Below are 21,855 nucleotides of genomic sequence, written 5' to 3'. Positions count from 1 at the left end.
CATGCCAAAAAGGGGGAGAAAGGAGCCCAAAGCAAAAGGACCGCACCACCACCGATTTCAAAAACTTAGTGTTGAATATTTATCAATTGATTTTCCTATTGTGTTCAAAAATGGGAGAAAGTAGTATTTCAAAATGATATATCAAAACCCTCTTGAACACTAAGAGGAGGATCTCCTTTAGGGGAGTTTTGTTTAGTCAAAAGAAAAGCATTTGAAACAGGGGGAGAAAATTTCAAATCTTGAAAATGCTTTGCAAAAATCTTATTCATTTACCTTTGACTATTTGCAAAAGAACTTTGAAAATGATTTACAAAAGAGTTTGCAAAAACAAAACTCGTGGTGCAAATGTGGTCCAAAATATTATATAAGAAAGAAACAATCCATGCATATCTTGTAAGTATTTATATTGGCTAAATTCCAAGCAACCTTTACACTTACATCATGCAAACTAGTTCAATTATGCACTTCTATATTTGCTTTGGTTTGTGTTGGCATCAATCACCAAAAAGGGGGAGATTGAAAGGGAATTAGGCTTACACCTAGTTCCTATATAATTTTGGTGGTTGAATTGCCCAACACAAATCTTTGGACTAACTTGTTTGCCCAAGTGTATAGATGATACAGGTGTAAAAGGTTCACACTCAGCCAATAAAAATACCAAGCTTTGGATTCAACAAAGGAGCAAAAGGGGCAACCGAAGGCACCCCTGGTGTGGTGCACCGGACTGTCCGGTGTGCCACCGGACATGTCCGGTGCACCAGGGGGACTCAGACTCAAACTCGCCACCTTCGGGAATTTCCGGAGGCGACTCGGCTATAATTCACCGGACTGTCCGGTGTACACCGGACAGTGTCCGGTGCGCCAAGGGAGGTCGACCTCAGGAACTCGCCAGCTTCGGGAAAAGCCAACGGCTCGTCCACTATAATTCACCGGACTGTCCGGTGTGCACCGGACTGTCCGGTGCGACTCCAGAGCAATGGCTATCTTCGCGCCAACGGCTCTCTGCTGCGCATTTAATGCGGGCTCTGCGTGCGCAGATGGCAGGCACGCCCATGCTGGCACACCGGACAGCAAACAGTACCTGTCCGGTGTGCACCGGACACCCAGGCGGGCCCACAAGTCAGAAGCTCCAACGGTCAGAATCCAACGGCAGTGATGACGTGGCAGGGGGCACCGGACTGTCCGGTGTGCACCGGACTGTCCGGTGCGCCATCGAACAGACAACCCAGCCAACGGTCAAGTTTGGTGGTTGGGGCTATAAATACCCCAACCACCCCACCATTCATTGCATCCAAGTTTTCCACTTCCCAACTACTACAAGAGCTCTAGCATTCAATTCTAGACACACCAAAGAGATCAAATCCTCTCCAAATTCCACACGACACAATAGTGACTAGAGAGAGTGATTTGCTTGTGTTCTTTCGAGCTCTTGCGCTTGGATTGCTTTCTTCTTTCTTGATTCTTTCTTTGCAATCAAACTCACTTGTAATTGAGGCAAGAGACACCAATCTTGTGGTGGTCCTTGCGGGAACTTTGTGTTCCAAGTGATTGAGAAGAGAAAGCTCACTCGATCCGTGGATCGTTTGAGAGAGGGAAGGGTTGAAAGAGACCCGGCCTTTGTGGCCTCCTCAACGGGGAGTAGGTTTGCAAGAACCGAACCTCGGTAAAACAAATCTCCGTGTCTCACTTGCTTATTCGCTTGGGATTTGTTTTCCGCCCTCTCTCGCGGACTCGTTTCTTTATTACTAACGCTAACCCCGGCTTGTAGTTATTTGTGAATTTCAGTTTCGCCCTATTCACCCCCCCTCTAGGCGACTTTCAGGGACCCCATCCAACTTCAGGAGGGAGGTGCTCACCTTAGAGGTAGTAGGGTTCCGAGGTACATACCACGCTGTCTTGGGGAGGCCGTGTTACGCCAAGTTCATGGCCACCTCGAACTACACCTACCTCAAGTTTAAGATGTCGGGCCCAAGGGGGGTCATCACTATCGGCCCCACGTATCGCCATGCTTACGAGTGTGACATTGAATGCGTCGAATACGCCGAGGCTCTCGTCGAGTTCGTGGCCCTCATCCTCGACCTAGAGAACCTCGTTAACAAGGTGCCCGACCCGAAGTCACACGCCGGCAGTTTCGAGCTGATCGAGTCAGTCAAGGACATCCCCCTCGATCCGAGCGACTCCGACAATAATACATTGAAGGTTAGCTCTGAGCTCGACCCCAAATAGGAAGCAGTGCTTATCAACTTCCTCCACGCGGATGCCGAAATATTCATGTGGAGTCCCTCGGACATGCCTGTCATACCGAGGGATGTCACCGAGCACTCCTTGGACATCCGAGTCGGGTCCAGACCGGTGAAGTAGCATTTGTGCCGCTTCAACGAGGAAAGGCGCAGAATCATCGGGGAGGAGGTCCACAAGCTTTTGGTGGCTGGGTTCATCAAGGAATTCTTTCACCCCGAGTGGTTAGCTAACCTTGTGCTAGTTAATAAAAAGGGAGGGAAATGGAGGATGTGTGTAGATTACACTGGTCTAAATAAGACACGTCCAAAGGTTCCCTACCCTCTGTCTCGGACCGATCAAATCGTTGATTCCACTATAGGATGTGAAACCCTGTCTTTCCTTGTTGCTTACTCCAGTTACCATCAAATCAAGATGAAAAAGTCCAACCAGTTCGCTACTTCTTTTATCATACCATACAACATGTATTGCTACACTAACATGCCCTTTAGCCTAAGGAATGCCGGTGCCACGTACCAGCGGTGTATGAACCACATGTTTGGTTATCACATCAACAAAATGGTTGAGGCTTATGTTGACGACATCGTGGTCAAGACAAAGAAAGCATGTGACCTCGTCTCCGACTTAGAGATAGAATTCACATGCCTATGGACTGAAAGCATCAAGCTAAACCTCGAGAAGTGCGTCTTCGGTGTCCCCCTGAGGCATGCTCCTAGGATTCATAGTGTCTCAGTGGGGCATCGAAGCTAACCCAGAAAAAATTTCGGTTGTCACCAACATGGGTCTGATCAAAGACTTGAAAGGAGTTCAAAGGGTCATGGGGTGCCTTGTGGCTCTAAGCCGTTTCATCTCACGCCTCGCGCGAGAAAGGTTTGCCCCTGTACCGTCTCCTGACAAAAACCGATCACTTCACTTGGACCCCCGAGGCCTAGGAAGCTCTCAGCAATCTCAAAGCACTCCTCACCAACTCACCCATCTTGGTGCCCCCACCAAGGGGAGGCCCTTTTGCTCTATGTCGCCGCAACCACTTTGGTGGTCAGTGCCGCAATCGTAGTTGAAAGGCGTGAATAAGGGCATGCTTTGTCCGTCTAGAGGCTGGTTTACTTCATCAGTGAAGTACTATCTGAGACTAAGACCTGCTACCCACAGATCCAGAAGTTGTTGTACGCAGTAGTCTTGGCTCGATGCAAGTTACGTCACTACTTCGAGTCCTAGTCGGTAATAGTAGTGTTGTCCTTCCCTCTAGGGGAGATCATCTAGAGCAGGGAAGCCTCAGGTAGAATAGCCAAATGGGCAGTGGAGCTCATGGGGGAAACACTCTCGTTCACCCTCGAAAGGCTATCAAGTCTCAAAACTTGACAGATTTCCTGGCCAAATTGATTGACACTCAACTACCAATGACCCCAATCCAGACTGAGCTATGGACCAAATGTAGTCGAATATGAAGCCTTGGTAAATGGTCTACGCATTGCCATCGAGCCGGGAGTCTGACATCTTGACATTCGAGGTGACTCCTAGCTCATCATCGACCAGGTCATGAAGAACTCGAGTTGCCACAACCCAAAGATGGAGGCCTATTGTGAAGAAGTTCGATGCATGAAGGACAAGTTCTACGGATTAGAGCTCAACCACATTGCACGACGATAAAACGAAGTCGCTGACGAACTGGTGAAGATAGCCTTGGGACAAACCATAGTTCCCCCAAATGTTTTTTCTAGGGATGTCTGCAAGTCGTCTGTCATGATTGACGAATCACACGAGCAAGCTATTGGCACCGAAATGCCCTCGGTCGCCGAGCTCGAAGTCATGCAAGTCAAGGGGGAGTGGAACAAAGCCGCACTAGCTTCATACTGACAGGCACCATACCTATAACATCTCCTCCGAGGAGAGCTACCCCTCGACTAGACCGAGACTCGACGACTGGCGTGACAAGCCAAATTGTTTGTACTACGAGGGGAGGAAAAGGAACTGTACCGACACAGCCCCTCAGGAGTCCTCTAATGGTGCATTCCCATCGACCGGGGCCAAGAACCGCTAGGCAAAATCCACTCAGGGCTTGCGGGCACCACGCTGCGCCTCAGACCCTTGTCGAAAATGCCTTCAGACAAGGCTTCTACTGGCCGACACTCTCATTCATTATAAAGCTAGCAAGAGACTTTGGTTTGTGCGAAGATCCTCACAGAGATCTTAGTCTCTCATTCGAGTGAAAAGAGGACTCAAGTTCGATCTATGGAATCGGTTGACAGGGCTAAAAGGGATCCGATCCTTTGGAACACCTCAACGGAGACATAAGTTTTATTTGAAAACCGAACTCTAATAAACAAATCGTCGTGTCACTTGTGTTGTTTTGCTTGCGGATTGTTTTCCTCTCTCCCTCTCTTAGTTCTCTTGCTCAATCGTATTCAAATCACCTTGTGTCGCTCCTAAAGCTAATTCTGCAATCATAAGAGCAACACTAGTTAGAAGAACTCATCTTCCTTACTTTGATTTGTTTACTTCTCGTTCTAACACCTAAGGATCAAAGTTTTGTTTTAAGTGGTAAATTTCAGATTTCGTCTATTCACCCTCCTCTAGGCGACTTTCAACGTCCATAAGTGTATGTATATGTCGAGACAAGAGAGTTAGGGTAAACATTAATTTTGAAGGAGGTGCACATCTACGATAGTCCCATCGACTACTGGGCTTTTGGTAAGAGTTGGATATGCACCAACTTCAACAATACAATTACTACTCTATATCTATATGCCAGCTAAGATAAACACCACTATGACACAAACATGGAAAGTTTCTAAATCCATATCAAGAAGATTGAGTTGGACAAGTAAAACAACTATTTGTAATATAACAAGAACACTTTAGTTAACAATGGCATGATTAATGTTTATAAAATTCTATACACTACTAAGCTAGCCTAATAAATTACTAATTAGAGATAAAAACACTACGAAAAAGGCAAACAATCGAAGATATCTGATTCTATAAGCTTTTAACCTCTTGATCTCTTTTACACTCTCTGTCTTAAATTAAATTAATTTCTAAAGTTGTTTTGAATCAAATTATTTCAAGTTCCACTAATTTTATAGAAAAGAAGCACTGATATTTATGTTAGCAAATTAATGTCACTATATACATCATAAAATATTTTTTTCATAATGCTAATTTGTGTAGAATCAGTTAAATTTAAGATAGTATAATTTAATGTTATTCTAAAAATTATTTTTTAAATAGATGAAGTACCACTAGTATATATCTACACTTCACTCTTTTAAACTACTCCCTTCGTCCTATAATATAAGACGTAACCACTTTTTATTCTTCCTATAATACTAGGATCGTGCCCGTGCGTTGCAACGGTTTTCATATATCTCATGGTAGACCTTTAATAATGATGCATGTTTAAATTTCAAAGACTTGCATTGCTCAAATCTTCCAGGAATTGCACTGAAGAAAAAATACCTATACTCTAAACAAAATTGTCCCCCACCAAAAAAGAAAATGTAAACTAAGTGTACAAATTTGTAAGAGTTGCATATATCTGTTTATTAAATGTATTAATAATCGAATACGACCGGGCCGCCAGTTGAGCGCCATCAGGTTGATAATCTCCATGATACGACTGTCCTAGGCTCGAAGCAGTTGTATCTGCTGGGGTTGTCAACCTGCAATGACGTGTAATCAACAATAATCAATCAATGTTCATCAGCCTTGATTAATTAAGAAAGAACTCACGACAGTCATATTTATTATTGGGACTAAATATATAGCCATAATGACATGTATGTATGACAAGTAGTGTTCTAGTTGCCTTGCCGAGGTCCAGGAGGGAGGTCAGGTCACGAGGGTCTCCTCCATCTTGCCAGCCAGGGAGAGGCAGGTCACGGCCACCAGCTGCAACACCCACCCTTAGCAATCCTCGATGCAGATGTTGCCGCTGGAACCTAAAATTTGTAGACCCCTGCTCTAGCTTTAAGATCGAGAACAAAATATATATGTGCATCTGGATCTTGACCAGGAGGGAATCGAATAAACATATGTACTTGGATCAATTCCATTCGTCTTGGGGGAGTCATGTGGAGATAGAGTCACATTTAGATAGATAGTCACATCTCTGATCACAACTATATCTGATTTCTAAAATAGCTCAAGATAAAAAAACAAAATACACAAGTATGTACACAAATATATATGTATGTATACGTATATATATATATATATATATATATATATATATATATATATATATATATATATATATATATATATATATATATATATATATATGGGCTATGAGTAGTACCTTAGTTCAATAGGGATGGCAGCAGAATCATCTCTACCGTCATTTTTGGTGTCGCCATCGACAAAAAAAAATCTTTGCAGGTTTCTTAGCAAGTGATGCACGACATCTAGAAACCATATGATATGCTTTAGATATATGCAAAAGTAGGCGGTGTGGATTAGAAATATTTAAAGAAATAAAGGGAATCTTGTGTTGACCTTTTCTTGGTAGCACTCTAGTGCGTCTCAGGCATTGTAAGGGCGTTTTCGCTGACACTATCTATTTTTTGCATCATGAGATATGAACATATGAATCATACGTGCACAATCCCCTAGTTGTTGTTTGGTTCTCATGAAGGTAAGGATTGGTGTAAACCCTGTTAAATCAACAAAATATCACAATTCACAAGGGATACTTGGTTAATAAATAGCATATCACCTAAAAAGATAATAATTTCTTTTAGATTAGCTTTCACTTTCTAGTACCTACCGCGATGCGATTGAAGTTCGATATTAAAATCTTTGAGCATTTTGACTCCAAATGATTAAGTAGATGTACCTATACATAAAAGAACAATCAAACACTGGAAAAGGCAAATTAGTTTGGCATGTGAGCAAGACTTGGAAGAAAAATAACAATTAATATACCATAATTTTATTTTCCTGAGCATTGAGAGAAAGAGTGTGCGCCATAATATTGAGAGAAACAATTATCTTCTCAGAAAGTTGGTTGACAAGCTCTGCCCTCGAAGCATATTAAGAAAAACCAAACAGGAAGGGAGAGCTAGAAGACTAACCGTGGAAGAAATATCTAACGATAGAATAGATATGATTTTACCCATTTTGTTTCCAATTAAATTCCCAAATCTAGAAGCTGAGTGTTTTATTCAGCAATACTGTAAGGTCAAAGAATGCTTCAGCTACTCACACTGAAACCTGCAAGTGCAACACGGATACCAAGTTCCCAAGTAAAATCATGCAGTAATGCCATTGCGAGTTGTGATGGTTCTGATGTATTTCATCTCAAAAGACAATTCCCAAATTCTCCACGTGATTAACAGAATAAATTTCTCCTAAAAACTGCAGAGACAACTCCCAGATATACTTAGGCAAATTCAAACCTTCAAATTTATGTGTTATTTTAGTCTGTTGTACCAACTGGAACGTCACATCGAAGACTGTCAGCTATTGCTCACTTATAATCTCAAAGAGGCCTCGAGATCCAACTATCAAAGCTTCATCTTCAAATTCATGAGTTCAAGCTCTCAGCAAACTTTAAATTTGTCACGGGAACAACATAGAAGTATTAGTTTGGACATCACACAGTCATACTAATCTAACAACAGTTGATATCTTGTACCATATTTTCTCCCAAACTGGCCAGTTTAGAAGCTAAAGATCAAGAATTTTTTACTTCAACTAACCCTAGAAGCTAAAGAGCATCAGAGTAGTACTCGCCTGACACTAAGGTGCCGAGGACTGGGGAGTTGGCCCTGAGGAGGGCGATCCCCGCTAACCCGAACATGAAGGCCATACAGGTTTGCCTGCTCCTGAGGATTTGCATGTAGGTTTGCTTATTCGATTCTTCCGTCTGGGCGTTGCCTTACATTCCTACATTTGGCAGGAATCGCTGGAGGATATTTCGTACTTGTTGAGGATACCGCAGAGGAAGCCGTACGGTTCCATGGAGGGCGATGTGAAGAAGTCCATGAAAGTAAATTGTCTGTCTCCATGGCATGTTAATTTTTCTGGTTGCTCTTCAGAGTTGAGAGTAACTATTTCCTGGAGCTATCTAGACTGATGGCACATGTTTGATCCATGCTCTTGTGCACTTGCCAGTTCCACTTGATAGGATTGCACTTCATTCATATACTACTCTGATGCTCTTGTGCAGATAGCAATGGACAACAAGGAGGCAATCCTGGCAAGCATTCCTGAAGAGCATAAGGAGGAGGGTGCCAAGCTATATACCTCATTACTCGAAGAGAAGGTAATTAAAAAATGCTAAGGGTGCAAAATGTAGTTCACGGAACAAACATGAACCTATTTTTTACCTGTATTTAGCCATGATCTTTATTCTTGTAGCATGATAGCTGAGCTATTTTGCACCATCTGCAGACTGGTTTGCAGACTCTCTTGAAATATATTAAGGAGAATAACCCTGACAAACTTTCTATAGCACTTGCTTCATCACTTGACACTGTTGCTGAATTGGAGCTGTTACAGGTACCTCAGTGAACCCATAGACTATCGGATAGAACTTAGACAATGCTTAGAACAAGGTTCCAGTGATCATTCTAAATTTATGATTACTTGAAACGTTTTCCCTCTCTTTGAATAGGCTCCTGGTCTGTCCTTTCTCCTGCCTCAACAGTATATAGAATATCCAAGGTGAAACTTTCTTGATCTTCTCTTAAGCTCTAAATTCTATTTCTGTCATTCTTGCAGTTTGTTTCATAATTGTTTTTCTTGTTCTATCTAGCACAGGTTCTGCATCATAACTTAGCTGATTGTTGTTGTTATGGAACTTGATCATGCAGGACATAGTTATATACATACGCTCAGTGCAAGGGTTAAGCATGAGAATACCAACTGCTTTATGTTAGTGATAAGAGATTTGAGGCTGCCATATAGAAATTTAATTTGAAATCCACATGTGCCATGCAAAAATCTCATCTAATTCTATATTGCCATGCCCAACGGTAGTAAAACTATAAAAGCATCAATTTACCACTATTTTTACACTGCTTTGCTATCAAGTCTGCTAGTGAAAAACACTTACTAATTATTCTTCACTCACGCCCATTGAACTTAGATTGTTTGTGAATTGGTAAACATTTTGTTGCCATTTGGTAGTATGGGTGGCAACATGGTTCCTTCTAAATTTGTCAGTGTGTCAAATCATTATCTAGATTAATTTTGAGTACTTTAAGAATAAAATGCATGGCATGTTTAGCATAAATTATAGATTCAGGACCTAATGTCAATTGAAGTGTTCAGTTTTTGGGGGTGTCTTGCATAATCTGAGCATGCAGTTCTACAAAGGGAAGCTTATAGACTAAGCAAAGAAAGTCAACAGGACATAAAAACATCCATTAGAAACAATGTGGGCACATAACATGCTAATATTGCCAATTGACACAAAAGTGAAGAGCGACTGAGACAAAAATCACAAAACAAATTATGAATCTCACAGGGCTTGATTCTAAATGACAATAAAAAAATTGCCCATGACTAAACCTCAATGAATTATGACTTTCACTGAGTTTAGATGGCTTTTTAACCGGAGAACGCATTAATATCATGGTCTAAACCTCATGTGCTTGATTCTAAAATCTGCAGTTTTATTTTCTCATAGGGCTTAGACGATCCAAATCTTGGTGTATCAGCTATAGAGGAAAGAAATGCTCTTGGCTTGGCTATTGTTCTCCGCTTCAGTCATAACTCCCTCACATCCTCCGACCCACTCCTCCCGTCCTCCTTCCAGCCGAAGGAGTCCCACCTCCACGCTCCATCGCTGCCTGCGAAGAACCCCACGGCAGCGAAGGAGGCCACCACGGGAAAGCAAATCTGCACGCTCGAGTGGCCCTTCAAGGACCGCAACGCAATCCTTGACGCCCGCGCGCACAAGAACAAATGACTCTTTCGGCTGGAAGGAGGACGAGAGGAGTAGCTGTAGTAGTTGTAGCTACTTTGGGGAAAAACAAAGGACTCTTGTAGTAGCTGTAGGTACTTCGTCCGTTTGAGTAGAAGAAGACAAGCGACGTCTTCGGGAGTGTCAGCTTCGGCAAACGCGCGCACAAGAACTCTCCCCGCATTCTACTCACCTTGGGAGCGGGCTGGATCGGCAGGCGGTCGTCGTCGCTGCGCAGGCGGAGGTGCCGGTGCCTGTAGCGGCGTCGTTCGCGGTCGTCGTCGTCGCTGACAGCCACCGACGACCACTGTCGCTTCTCCTCCTCCTCCTCGCGGCCGCAGTAGCGGGGGAAGGGCACGAAGTCGGGTGCCGCGGATCCAGAGACGTCGAGGAAGAGGAGCCGCGGGCGGGAGGTGAATCCCGGCGGGGGGGGGGGGGGGGGGGCTGGATCCGCGTGCGGGCTGGCGTGAGCGGGATTCACGGCGTGGATGTTGAGGCGGGGGCAGTCTACATTTTACTCTTAGAGCATCTCCAAGAGTAACTCCTATAGTTTGGACTAAAAAACAAAATAGAGCCTGATTTAGGGGGTGTTTGGTTTCTAGGGACTAATGTTTAGTCCTTCATTTTATTCTTTTTAGTCTATAAATTGCTAAATATAGAAACTAAAATAAAGTTTTAGTTTCTATATTTGACAATTTTAGAACTAAAATGGAATAAAATGTAGGGACTAAACATTAGTCCCTAGAAACCAAACACCCCCTTAAGTTAATTAGGACCTAACAAATTTTTTTAACTCCAACAGTGACTCCTATAATCACACCAGTTAGTTATCCCTATGATTTAGCGCCACCATCTTCACATTTTCCATGTGCGTCGCCAGTTCACGCCTATATTTGAAGCGTTGCATCGATTCCATTTCAGTGCGCCAGTCTGACCACAAATCATGCCGCACTGGTCCCTGTGCAACTGGATGTGTTCTCGGTGAAGATCAGGTTTTTTTTCTTCCTTATGTTTACTAGCCGATCTCTCCCTTCCACTTTTTATCCTGTTCCTAGAGTATTTGGATAGATATTTCTTGTGATTGATTTGCATCCTATGCAGTCAACCGAAAAGGCAGGCCCTCCGGTCTGTGATGGCGAATGCATGGGGCCCTCCGGTCTGTGATGGCGAATGCATGGGGAAGTGGGTCGGTGTCGCAAAAGACTCTTCACGGAACCGTAGATTCATTGGTTGAGGGATAGGTCCTCTCCGTGGAGGTAATATATTTGGGTCCTCAGGTCTAGAGTCCTATATTAATTTGATACAAATTTATAAAATAGCTACTCTCTTGGAAGCCATTTTTTTCTCTTAGCTCCTATATTTGAAGATAGGACCTAGTTTAAGGCCTCTCTTGGAGATGCTCTTAATAGTTAGTAGAGATAAGACGTAACCACTTTTTATTCTTGTTCCACAATATAAGACTCGCTCTCTCTATGCATGATATAGAGAAAATTAAATGCATTTCTTGGTCTTTGAACCAGAGGTGGTTACACCTTATATACTGGGACGTGGGAGTATATCCAAAAATCTAGATTTGACATATATTTAAATATACAGTTAAAATAAGGAGTAATTGGATCTATATCATTAAAAGATTGTAAATTTAGATATATAACATTGACTCTACATGTCATCGACTCATGTGAACCCCCACATGTAAGTGAGATAGTAATGATATATATTTAAAGTTGTAATCTTTTAATGATACATATCCAAATTTCCCTTAAAATAATATATATATTTAAAAATGGAAATAATCTATATAATTTAGATCTGATGAAGTGCTTAAAAATAAGTAAAATCTTTGGTAAACACGAGTCAGCGTCCTGTTGTCATAGCCCACGTGCACGCAGACTGGGCCCTTGTGTTAGTCACCCTGAATCCGGCCCGTTGGATGGCCACTCTCTCCAGAGTCCTCGTCCACGAGGAATCTCTTTCGGCTCGTTTCGAGTTTGAAAAGCCACTCCCTTCTCGTCGTCTCCGGCTGCCTTTTCTCTCTCTATACTAATACGGAGTACTTCGGTAGAAAAGAATTCTAAAATCCACACACACCATTCGCTCTCTCGCTCCACTCTCTCTCTCGCCGAGTGAGGGAAGGAGGGAGAGAGAGGAGGCAGGGAAGTGGGGAGAGCGGCGAGGACATGGCGGCGAAAGCGAGCAGAGCAGCCGCCTCCGGCGCGGCCTACGAGGAGCAGCGCAAGAAGCGGGTCCTCGAGAACCTCAAGCATCTGGAGGTGAACTCGCCCGTAGCCCGTTCCCGTTACTCCTCAATCCATGGACCCCCCTCTTTTTTTCGTACTTCGACCCTCCACTTCTTCCTTTCCTTGCTGCCGTTTCCTGCGGGTTCTTCCATCGATCTGTTTTTGTTCCTAACCCTCGCGCCCGTTTTCTCTGCGCAGGATTTGGGTATAGCGGAGATGTCTAAGAGCCTGCTCCAGGCGGCGCGCCTGCAGAAACTGAACAAGGTGCTGGTCGCACGTACACCGCTTGCACCTCGCGCGCGCGCAATACGGGCTAGTGTGGTGATGCTGTGTTGAGCTGTTGTGATTCTGGTTGCAGGCCGGCGTGCGCGCGGGCCCCAAGGAGAGGAAGAAGTTCGACGCCACCGAGGTGCGGCGTTCTTCGAGGGCGAAGACCACGGTTTCCTACAAGGACGATGTGAGTTCTTCATTGGACTGTATATAATACTGAAAAAACACAGTATTCGTGAAATTGGTACCTGTTGCTGTACCCTGTTTGAAGATCCCGTCGAATTTCATTCCTGCAATTCTTGTAGTATCGCCTATTTTATATTTCGATTGTGTGGGGTAGAAATCTCATGCCCTGAATAGGTCACAACCTATATGAATAGTTAAGTCCATGGTTTGGGGGCATTTAGTTTCAGGAACTAATTCATCCATGAACGAGTTAGTTCACTGTGGATTATTACTCCATGTTTGGTGCGATGGCATATGGTCTTCATAGACTAGGAGAAGGCTTATGACAAAGTACCTAGAAATGTAATATGGTGGGCCTTGGAAAAACACAAAGTATCAACAAAGTACATTAATCTTATTAAAGATATGTACACTAATGTTGTGACAAGTGTCCGAGCAAGTGATGGAGACACCGATGACTTTCCAATTAACATAGGACTACATCAAGTGTCGGCTTTGAGCCCTTATCTTTTCGCTTTGGTGATAGATGAGGTCACAAGGGACATACAAGGGGATATACCGTGGTGTATGCTTTTTGCCGATGATGTGGTACTTATTGAGGATATTAGGAGTGGTGTTTCGCAAAAGTTAGAATTGTGGAGGCAGACGCTGGAAGCAAAAGGTTTTAGGCTTAGTAGGTCTAAAACAGAGTATATGAAGTGTGATTTCAGCGCCATGGGGTATGAGGATGACGATGTTAGTCTTGATGGGCAAGTGGTACCCAAGAAACACACTTTTCGTTACTTAGGATCAATGCTTCAGAAGGAGGGAGACATCAATGAGGATGTCAGTCATAGAATTAAAGCTGGATGGTTGAAGTGGCGGCAAGCTGTGAGTGTCTTATGCGACCCCCGGGTGCCACACAAACTAAAAGGCAAATTCTACAGGACAGCAATCCGGCCGGCTATGTTGTATGGAGCAGAATGTTGGCCCACTAAAAGACGACATGTCCAACAACTAAGTGTGGCAGAGATGCGTATGTTGCGCTGGATATGTGGCCACACAAGGAGAGATCGAGTCCGAAATGATGATATACGAGAGAGAGTAGGAGTGGCGCCAATTGAGGAGAAGCTTATGCAACATCGTTTGAGATGGTTTGGACATATCCAACGAAGACCTGAAGAGGCACCAGTGCATATCAGATTAATTAGGCGTCCCGAGAATGTGAAGAGAGGTAGAGGTCGACCAACCTTGACGTGGACAGAGGCTGTGAAGAGAGACCTGAAGGAGTGAAATATTGATAAAGAGCTCGCCGTGGATAGGAAGGGGTGGAAGTGTGCAATTCACGTGCCAGAACCCTGATTTGTAGTTTCGCTTTTCCTCCTTAATCGCTTGACCTTTTCTTGTGCCCCTTTAGATCTTGCTGGTTATTGTGGGTTTTATCTCTTTTTATGTGTTTCCCCGTTTCATCGTTTTTCGGTTCTCCTTTGTCTTTGTCTCCCTTTTCTTTCCTTTGGGGGTTGAGCTCTGAGGTTTACATATGGGGTTTCATCTCCAGCCTACCCCAACGTGCTTGAGACAAAAAAACTTTGTTGTTGTTGTTTGGTGCGATGGCACTACAATATCTCAATCTCATGATTGGCAATTATGACCCCCATATAGTTGTGATTTTGTATAAAATTTAGTTCTTAGTTCTTAAAATTAGTAGTGCGAGGAGTTTTTGTTCATAAATGTTCATACTGACATGTTTTTTTTGTGTGTTCTGCCAGTTCGGTGAACTAGATGCTTTTCTGCGTGGCACAAGGTAATGCCTTCATTACCTTATCGATGTTGATTCGATGGTATTGTGACAAGACCCAACTATGATCTACTTTCTTGTGTTGAACAGGCGCAGTGGTGGTAGGAATACAGAACATGGAAGAGAATACACTGGAAGAATTCCATCTTATGAACAGCAACAACGTGCTTTCAGAAAAGCTGAGAAACTTCAAGACAGTCTGGACCCTAATAACCCATCTTTTGTTAAGACCATGGTTCGATCACATGTGTCAAGTTGCTTTTGGCTTGTAAGCTCTAAGATAAACTAGAATTTGTTTGACTCATTTACCAGAAAAGCATAGGATTAATTTCTAATCAAGGATATTTTCTCTATGCTTTACAAGGGTCTTCCTATAAGCTTCTGCAAAAATAATCTGCCTTCCAAAGAATTTAGGATGGTGTTGGAGGACGAAGAGGGTCTTGAATTTGACGCTGTCTATATTGGAAACCGAACTGGTCTAAGTGGTGGATGGAGGGGCTTTGCAATGCACCACAACCTGGAGGAAGGGGATTCATTGGTCTTTGAATTGGCTGAGCATGACAAATTTAAGGTACTAAAAATCATGCTTCTTTACTTCGACATTGCACACTACTCTGGACCAGATAGATTTTCTCATCATGGCTGTTTAAACTCGCAAAAGTTTTTCACCCTCTGCTACACATTTGCCACAAGAATGAAAACAAAACCCAAACTTTCCGACATGAATACTCTGGAAGAGAACATGTTCTAAAGCCCCCTAATGTATCAGTCAAGCATGGCAATTGTAACACCCTATCTACTCTCGGACCGGCGGTACTTACTCCTGGAAACACTCTAGCATCATATATTGTCCTCACAGACCAACACGATCCTTTTGTGCGCACTTTGTCCCCACTCATGCATACCCGATAAAACTTCCCGGTTGGTCACCTATCCCAAATTGCTACAAGTCAAGCACACTTAACTTGAAGGTTCTTACGAGATAGACTTCCAAAAAAGAAATGCACCTCGTTGGTATGGATACTCTATTAGTTCTATTAAGCCTTGGGTCAGGATATCACTATCCTAGGGACCAGGATATCACAATCCACCCCCTTAGAAGAACGACGTCCTCGTCGGTCAACCCCAATCCAGGAACCTCCCTTTTTGGCCACGTCTGTATGTCTAGTGTCGTCATATACCATGCCATGTGACTACTCCGGGCCCACATGCGTCATGCACCATATATCTAAACCCATAACCTACACACGCCCGTGAAACCGCGAGGGCCGGTTCTGATACCACTTGTAACACTCTGTCTACTCTCGGATCGCTGGTACTTACTCCTGAAAGCTCTCTAGCATCATATATAATATATTGTCACCACAGACCAACACGATCCTTTTGTGTGCACTTTGTCCTTACTCATACGCACCCGAGAAAACTTTCCGGTTGGTCACTCATCCTAAATTGCTCTAAGCCAAGCACGCTTAACTTGGAGGTTCTTAAGAGATAGGCTTCCGAAAAAAGAAGATGTACCTCGTTGGTATGGATACTCTATTAATTCTATTAAGCCTTGGGCCAGAATATCACCATCCCAGGGATCAGGATATCACAACAATGAAATTGAATCCAGTTTCGCCATGTTATGCTGTTTGGGCCTGTTAGATTTGTATTGCTGCACTGAGACGTTTATGCTTACCTCTCTCCTGTGTCCTGCACTATCAATATTTATAAATAAATATGAGGTATTAATATCTTGCCAACAACTTTGTAATTTTTTTGGCACTCAAGGTTAAACATTTGTTCTAGTTTATATTGAGCTGCATAACCTGATTGTATGAACTCCGCATAAATCTCTTATCTATTGCAGATTTATATAATAAAAGCTATTGATGATGATGTGAAAGAGGCTGAGCCTGATGACAAGAATGACAATGGTGTTACCAAGGAAGAGCCTGACCAGGAAGAATCACCTGTTGCTGAGCCTCCAAAAGGTGCCAAAAGGAGAAAACTCCGAGGACGGCGGTAGTTTTTCTATTAGTTTACATCGAACTTTTAATATTAGACACTCTTTGGGTAAGCGAATGCCGCTATGCTAGTGATGCGCTCTCCTGCCAGGTCATCCATTTGCTCCTTTTTGTTGACCTGTTCTTTCTGAAATTAGGTGTCCAATTGCAACCCATATATTGCGGTGAAAAGCACATCTATCAACGTAGGTAGTCCTTGATTCATGTAAATAAGTAGTTTGACAGTGGAGTACTTACGCTCTCAGAACCCCCTGTGTGCTACTTTAGCAGAGAGGCAAATTGCTTCTGTGCATACGAAGTGACAATCATTAGCAAAGAGATAATTGCAATGACTTTCTGTGGCAAAACTGCAAAGACAGGCGTCACCTATAAAATCGGCTCGCGAGTAGGATAAGTGGGTGTTTGATTCCTTTAGTCATCCTTCTAAATTTTAGTGATTAAACTTTAGTTCCTTTAAATCCTATTTAAAAGATTTATTTTAGTTACATATTTTGGTATTTTAGGAACTAAAAGTGTTAGAAGGTGGAAACTAAACACCTTCTAAGACTATCCTCACGGTATTATGTCAATAGAAGGCAGGACCGATCGAGAAACACTAAGATCCTGTCCTTCCATCACCTATGATCATAATTGATTCTTCTTGATTTTTGCTAGAAGGTTCCAATAAAAATAAAAAATAAATATAGCTTGCTTAGTGGTTTCCATAAAAATATGATTTTCCCGAGGGTCAATTTTCATGTCTCTCGCCCACTCACGCACTCCGTCTCCATAAATTTATGATTTTTCTTGAGGGCCACTTTTAACATATTAACATATAGATTGTGCTAACGTTACAATTCCGCAAAGGAGAGAGATCAACGACGACGTATTGCGTGAGTGAGGGGGGCCAGGGGTGAAGCCAACTCAAAAATAATCCTGGTGCACACTCTATCAAATATAAAGGGAAGTATAGAATTTTAAAAGAAACACATGACAAATTTAAGACATGTTAACAAACTTTTACTTTACCTTGGTGCCGGTGCACCAGGGAAAGCCAATGTGGCTTCGCCCCTAGAGGGGACGCGGGTGAGCTAGGAGGGGCAGCGACAGGGAGAGGTGGAAGGATGAAGGATAATCTAAATAATATTTTTCATTGAATTTAAGTGAGTAAGAAAGGTGATTATCTAGCGATCTGAATCGTTGGTTTTGATGATGTGTTAAGTTTAGGTACAATTTGTTTGGTGGATTTAGTAGGTGTTACGAGTGTGCGAGTGATTTGATTGAGTGAGTTTTATAAAGTTTAAAGTGGTGGTTTAAATTACGAGTTTCCGTTAGTATTTATATTTCTATTCGTTTTCGTAAATTCCGTTTATCCCATTCCTGTTTCAGTTCCCGACTATTCCGGACCCGATCCCGTTTCCGATGATAAAATGCGGATACAGAAACGAGAGAGAGGTTTTTCCGTCTGTTTCTGTCCGTTTTCATCCCTATATGATTATAATTCCTATGCGTGGCTCAGTATAGGCCTATCAGAAACCTAGCCGTTTTAGAATTCTAGATTCTATAAAAAAACCTTGTTACTACTAAACAAAGAATTGACCCTAAACATGTCAGCACTCAAAGCTGCCAAGTACGGAGCCGCTTCGCTCCCATTTTGTTGTTGTTTGGATTGGTTCCATATAGGATGGAGTAGTTCTAAAAACAGAAATTATGCTAAAATATTAAACCATTTGGCTCTCCAAAATATTCCGGACGAAGCCGCTCCCGGGAACAGAACTGTTCCATCCCAATTAGCTCTAGAACCAAATGCTAACGTGGGACAGAGCTACTCCACTCCTAATTTGTTGTTGTTTAGATCAGTTCCATATAGGACAGAGCAGTTCTAAAAATGGAAAATTATGCTCAAATGTTGAACCATTTGGCTCTCCAAAATCTTTAGTATGGAGCCACTCTCGGAGATGGAGCCATGGAGCTGTTCCATCCCAAACTGGGTCTGGAACCAAACGCTACCTTACAGAAAGCAGATTAACATATTAGAAAGGTAAAGAATGCAATGCCAGCTATGTTCCTGTGTATCATAAGCTATTATCTACTGTACGTTCGGCTGAATATGAATAATTCATAAAAGACAGGTCCTAGGAGTGGTAAGCCTATAATGTTACAGAACAAACTTGCATATTCACAAGTATTACACCATGCCTACCGGGGAGTTACTCTTCCGGAGATCATGCCGCTGCTCGCATCAAGACTCCCAGAGGCCTGTGACGAGACGAAGAGGGTCCCGGTCGCTGAAGATGACAACGACTTACTGACATCGGTCGAGTCTGTCTCTGAGGTTTCCAGCAGAATCAGGTCCTCTTCAGGCATCATCCTCAAGATGAGCTCAAGTTCTCTGACAATCTCCCACATGGAAGGCCTGTCATCAGTTTCATGCTGGCAACACTTGGTTGCTAGTGATAAGAACCTCTTGATGCATTCTGGGGGGTATAAGCCCATCCGGCCATCGATTATTCCAGAAACTGCGCCCGACTGGCAAGCTGAGTTTACCTACAGGAATAGGAACATGCAGTTCTTCATTACATTTGTTTTTTTACTGATAGCAAGCACACAAGTCGATAATAACACAGTCTAAGCTTATGGATTTTCAACTAGTTTCAGCTGTCATTTTTTACTTTTTGTGAGAACTGGCCGTCCTTTAAAAGTGTAATGTATCCATGGCTGAAGAAGTGCATACCTCTCTCACTATGTTTTTACCATGCTCAATTGGTTTCATACCAGTTAACATTTCAAGGAACACGACACCCAGGCTGTAAACATCACTCTTGTCGGTCAGTTTGTGAGTTAGGAAGTATTCCGGATCAAGATAGCCCTGCCAAAACAGCAGTGATATATTACTGCTAAAAAAAGAAAGCATGGTAATTTTGACATTGTCGACGTGATTGGCAGTCTGACACTTACTGGGGTGCCCTTGACAACAGTGGATACGTGAGCTGGCAATGTCCCTTCGACATCTGGCACTGGAGCAAGCCTCGAGAGACCAAAATCGGCTACCTTTGCAACGAATTTGGAGTCCAACAGAATGTTGCTGGCCTTAACATCACGGTGGAATATAGGTGGATCTGCTTCAGTATGTAGATACAAAATTCCCTTTGCAGCACCCAATGCGATTTTCAACCTCAAACCAAAACTTAGAGGTCTCTTGGACTTGGCTGTGGTTGGCAAATGACGGGGAAAAAAGAAGAGGTGCTTTAATTAGCATAAGATTTAAGAAAGAGAAAATGTCCAAATACCTGAGAATGGATCTCTCCAATTACTTACCAGAAAGATGATCACGTAAAGTGCCATTTGACATGAATTCATAAACCAGCATCTGCAAAACGAGATTTGAGGAGCAGTTCAGGGATGCTGACGAACTATATTTTCTACATATATAATTAAAACCAAAAGGTTCCACCTGCTCATCCTCTTCATCGCAATAGCCAACCAATGAAACCAAATTGCGATGATGCAATCTTGATAGTAGCTCTATCTCCGTGCAGAACTCCCTTGAACCTTGAAGGGAATCCTGGTGTGCTCGTTTGATTGCTACAAGTGCTCCATCGCCTAGAATTCCCTTGTAGACTTTGCCGTAACCTCCTTGGCCAACTTGGGCTGATAGATCAAAATTATTTGTTGCTATAGCCATTTCTTCAAATGTGAAACATCTAACGCCATCAACTTTGACAGAAAACCTTGACACTGCAAACAGCATGATATGCATCTTCAGACCCTTTCTCTTGGACGAGCTATGTACTACACAGCTAAAAGGTCACTCATACAACCAAATATAAATGACTTACATGAACGTTTTGAGACAGCTCTGTGTCTTGAACGCCTTCTCACTATAAGGGTGGTAGCTACCACAGAAAGTAAAATAGCGCCAGCAATTGTGCTAGCAAAGATACTGCCCAGTGCAGCCTTACTTAAACCTGTTGACACTGCATTTGGAAATTCTGCAAAATGTGATAAATAGAATATTTTTACACACCAATAGATGATTAATTGAGCAAGTGAGTGGACATAAATTCAATGAAGTATAATTCAAGGAAAAATTAATTGCCATCAAGATCAACCTATCACTATAAAAAGCAAATGCTATAATTTATCATTTGGATTTCTACATGTTTTAATTTTGAAGGAAGTAACATATGCTGTTTTGTTGCATGCAACCAGCCAACCATCTTTACTACTACTTAAGACTACAATGTAGACGTTCACGGTGCACGGTTCTGCCCCCTCCCCCCACACCCCCGACATCCTCCCCCTCTGCTCCGCTCCCCATCGCGCCCTCCTCACCCTCCCAACTGCGATCCCCGTCACCCGCAATCCCCGGAGCTGGAGCTGGCGGCCATCTTCCGGGTGATGGCGGACCTCCTCGGCGATCCGGCGTGGCCGCAGCTCCACCCGCGGCCCTGCACCGACACGCCATGGCCAAGCCTACAGTGCGAGCTTGCGCCCGACGACGTGCGCGTGCTCCGCGCCACCCGCCTCCACCTGGGCCCCGACGTCGCCACCCCGCCCTGCAGGCCCGGGGCCAGGCTCGACCCTGCCTCGCTGCGCGGCCTACCGCACCTCCGGACGCTCTCCATCTTCGTCTGTTTCGGTGCCGCCCAGGCCCCCGTCGAGCTGTCGCCCGCGCTATTCACGTCGTCGTCCTCGCTCGAGCAGATCATGCTCAAGTCCAACCCCAGCCTCACCTCCCCCATACCGGCGACGTTGGTTATCATTGTTTTTGAGGAAAAAATAGCGTATTAGTATTGACACATCGCGTATCCATAGGAAGTCTCGTAATTGATTAATAACATCTTGTTGATCACAGGTGTAGCTATTAGACAATATATGTGTTTGATATATGAACATGTATGGTGTTTAGTTGCTTCTTCTACTTTGTTCTAATTGATGAATAAAAAATGAATGAGTCTTTCCTCCTTTTCCTCCTGTCGGGAGATTACATCTCATGAAATGATCCAAAATTAATTACTATTAATGCTTTTACCAGCGGTGTTCGTGTACCATCGCAACGCACGGGCAACTAACTAGTTATACTATATGCTGCTAATCAAGCTAACAGAAATGCAATACAAAAAGCTATTGTAATGATCCAAATAATTTCACGAAATAAAACACAGAAACTCCCCTGAAGTCCTACGACTGTACTTTTTCATTGCAGGAAAACTAAAAACAAGTTAATAGCAGCACATAGTTTGA

The 21,855-nt window shown here is 43.2% G+C and overlaps 3 protein-coding genes and 2 pseudogenes across 12 annotated transcripts in view; 4 read left to right on the top strand and 1 right to left on the bottom strand.

Annotated features, from left to right (window-relative positions):
* The first annotated feature begins 7,992 nt into the window (after positions 1-7,992).
* LOC103630505 (peptidyl-prolyl cis-trans isomerase superfamily pseudogene) lies at positions 7,993-8,418 on the top strand (annotated as a pseudogene). The gene is made up of 3 exons (XR_555092.1): positions 7,993-8,051; positions 8,138-8,227; positions 8,408-8,418. The product of XR_555092.1 is annotated as a peptidyl-prolyl cis-trans isomerase superfamily pseudogene (transcript).
* Positions 8,419-8,638: 220 nt separating this feature from the next.
* On the top strand, positions 8,639-8,899 carry LOC109940225 (peptidyl-prolyl cis-trans isomerase superfamily pseudogene; annotated as a pseudogene). The gene is made up of 2 exons (NR_163564.1): positions 8,639-8,739; positions 8,855-8,899. The product of NR_163564.1 is annotated as a peptidyl-prolyl cis-trans isomerase superfamily pseudogene (transcript).
* A 3,338-nt stretch (positions 8,900-12,237) lies between these two features.
* On the top strand, positions 12,238-16,972 carry LOC100273110 (Putative B3 domain-containing protein). The gene is made up of 7 exons (NM_001147559.1): positions 12,238-12,420; positions 12,586-12,651; positions 12,746-12,844; positions 14,592-14,626; positions 14,711-14,888; positions 14,985-15,191; positions 16,473-16,972. Exons 1-7 carry the CDS (start codon positions 12,328-12,330, stop codon positions 16,629-16,631), a joined length of 837 nt encoding a protein of 278 aa, NP_001141031.1. The 5' UTR covers positions 12,238-12,327; the 3' UTR covers positions 16,632-16,972.
* Positions 16,973-18,577: 1,605 nt separating this feature from the next.
* Positions 18,578-21,855, bottom strand: part of LOC118472267 (probable LRR receptor-like serine/threonine-protein kinase At1g06840) — a 35,648-nt gene continuing 32,370 nt past the window's right edge. For all 8 annotated transcript variants that reach the window (XM_035960222.1, XM_035960221.1, XM_035960219.1 and 5 more), the window contains 6 exons: positions 20,448-20,600; positions 20,063-20,346; positions 19,927-19,978; positions 19,567-19,817; positions 19,343-19,477; positions 18,578-19,155 (listed from right to left, as the gene is read on the bottom strand). In XM_035960222.1, the coding sequence (XP_035816115.1) occupies positions 18,808-19,155; positions 19,343-19,477; positions 19,567-19,817; positions 19,927-19,978; positions 20,063-20,346; positions 20,448-20,600 (1,223 nt within the window). In that variant the 3' untranslated portion in view covers positions 18,578-18,807. The remainder of the gene's footprint in view (positions 19,156-19,342; positions 19,478-19,566; positions 19,818-19,926; positions 19,979-20,062; positions 20,347-20,447; positions 20,601-21,855) is intronic.
* Positions 21,010-21,619, top strand: LOC118472268 (receptor like protein 29-like). The gene has a single exon (XM_035960225.1). The coding sequence runs from the start codon at positions 21,010-21,012 to the stop codon at positions 21,400-21,402; it is 393 nt and encodes a 130-aa protein (XP_035816118.1). The 3' UTR covers positions 21,403-21,619.

Source organism: Zea mays, chromosome 6 (assembly GCF_902167145.1).
Source record: "Zea mays cultivar B73 chromosome 6, Zm-B73-REFERENCE-NAM-5.0, whole genome shotgun sequence".
Taxonomy (NCBI): domain Eukaryota; kingdom Viridiplantae; phylum Streptophyta; class Magnoliopsida; order Poales; family Poaceae; genus Zea; species Zea mays.
Note: the sequence above shows the minus strand (reverse complement) of the source record. Positions and strands in the feature narration are given on the sequence as shown.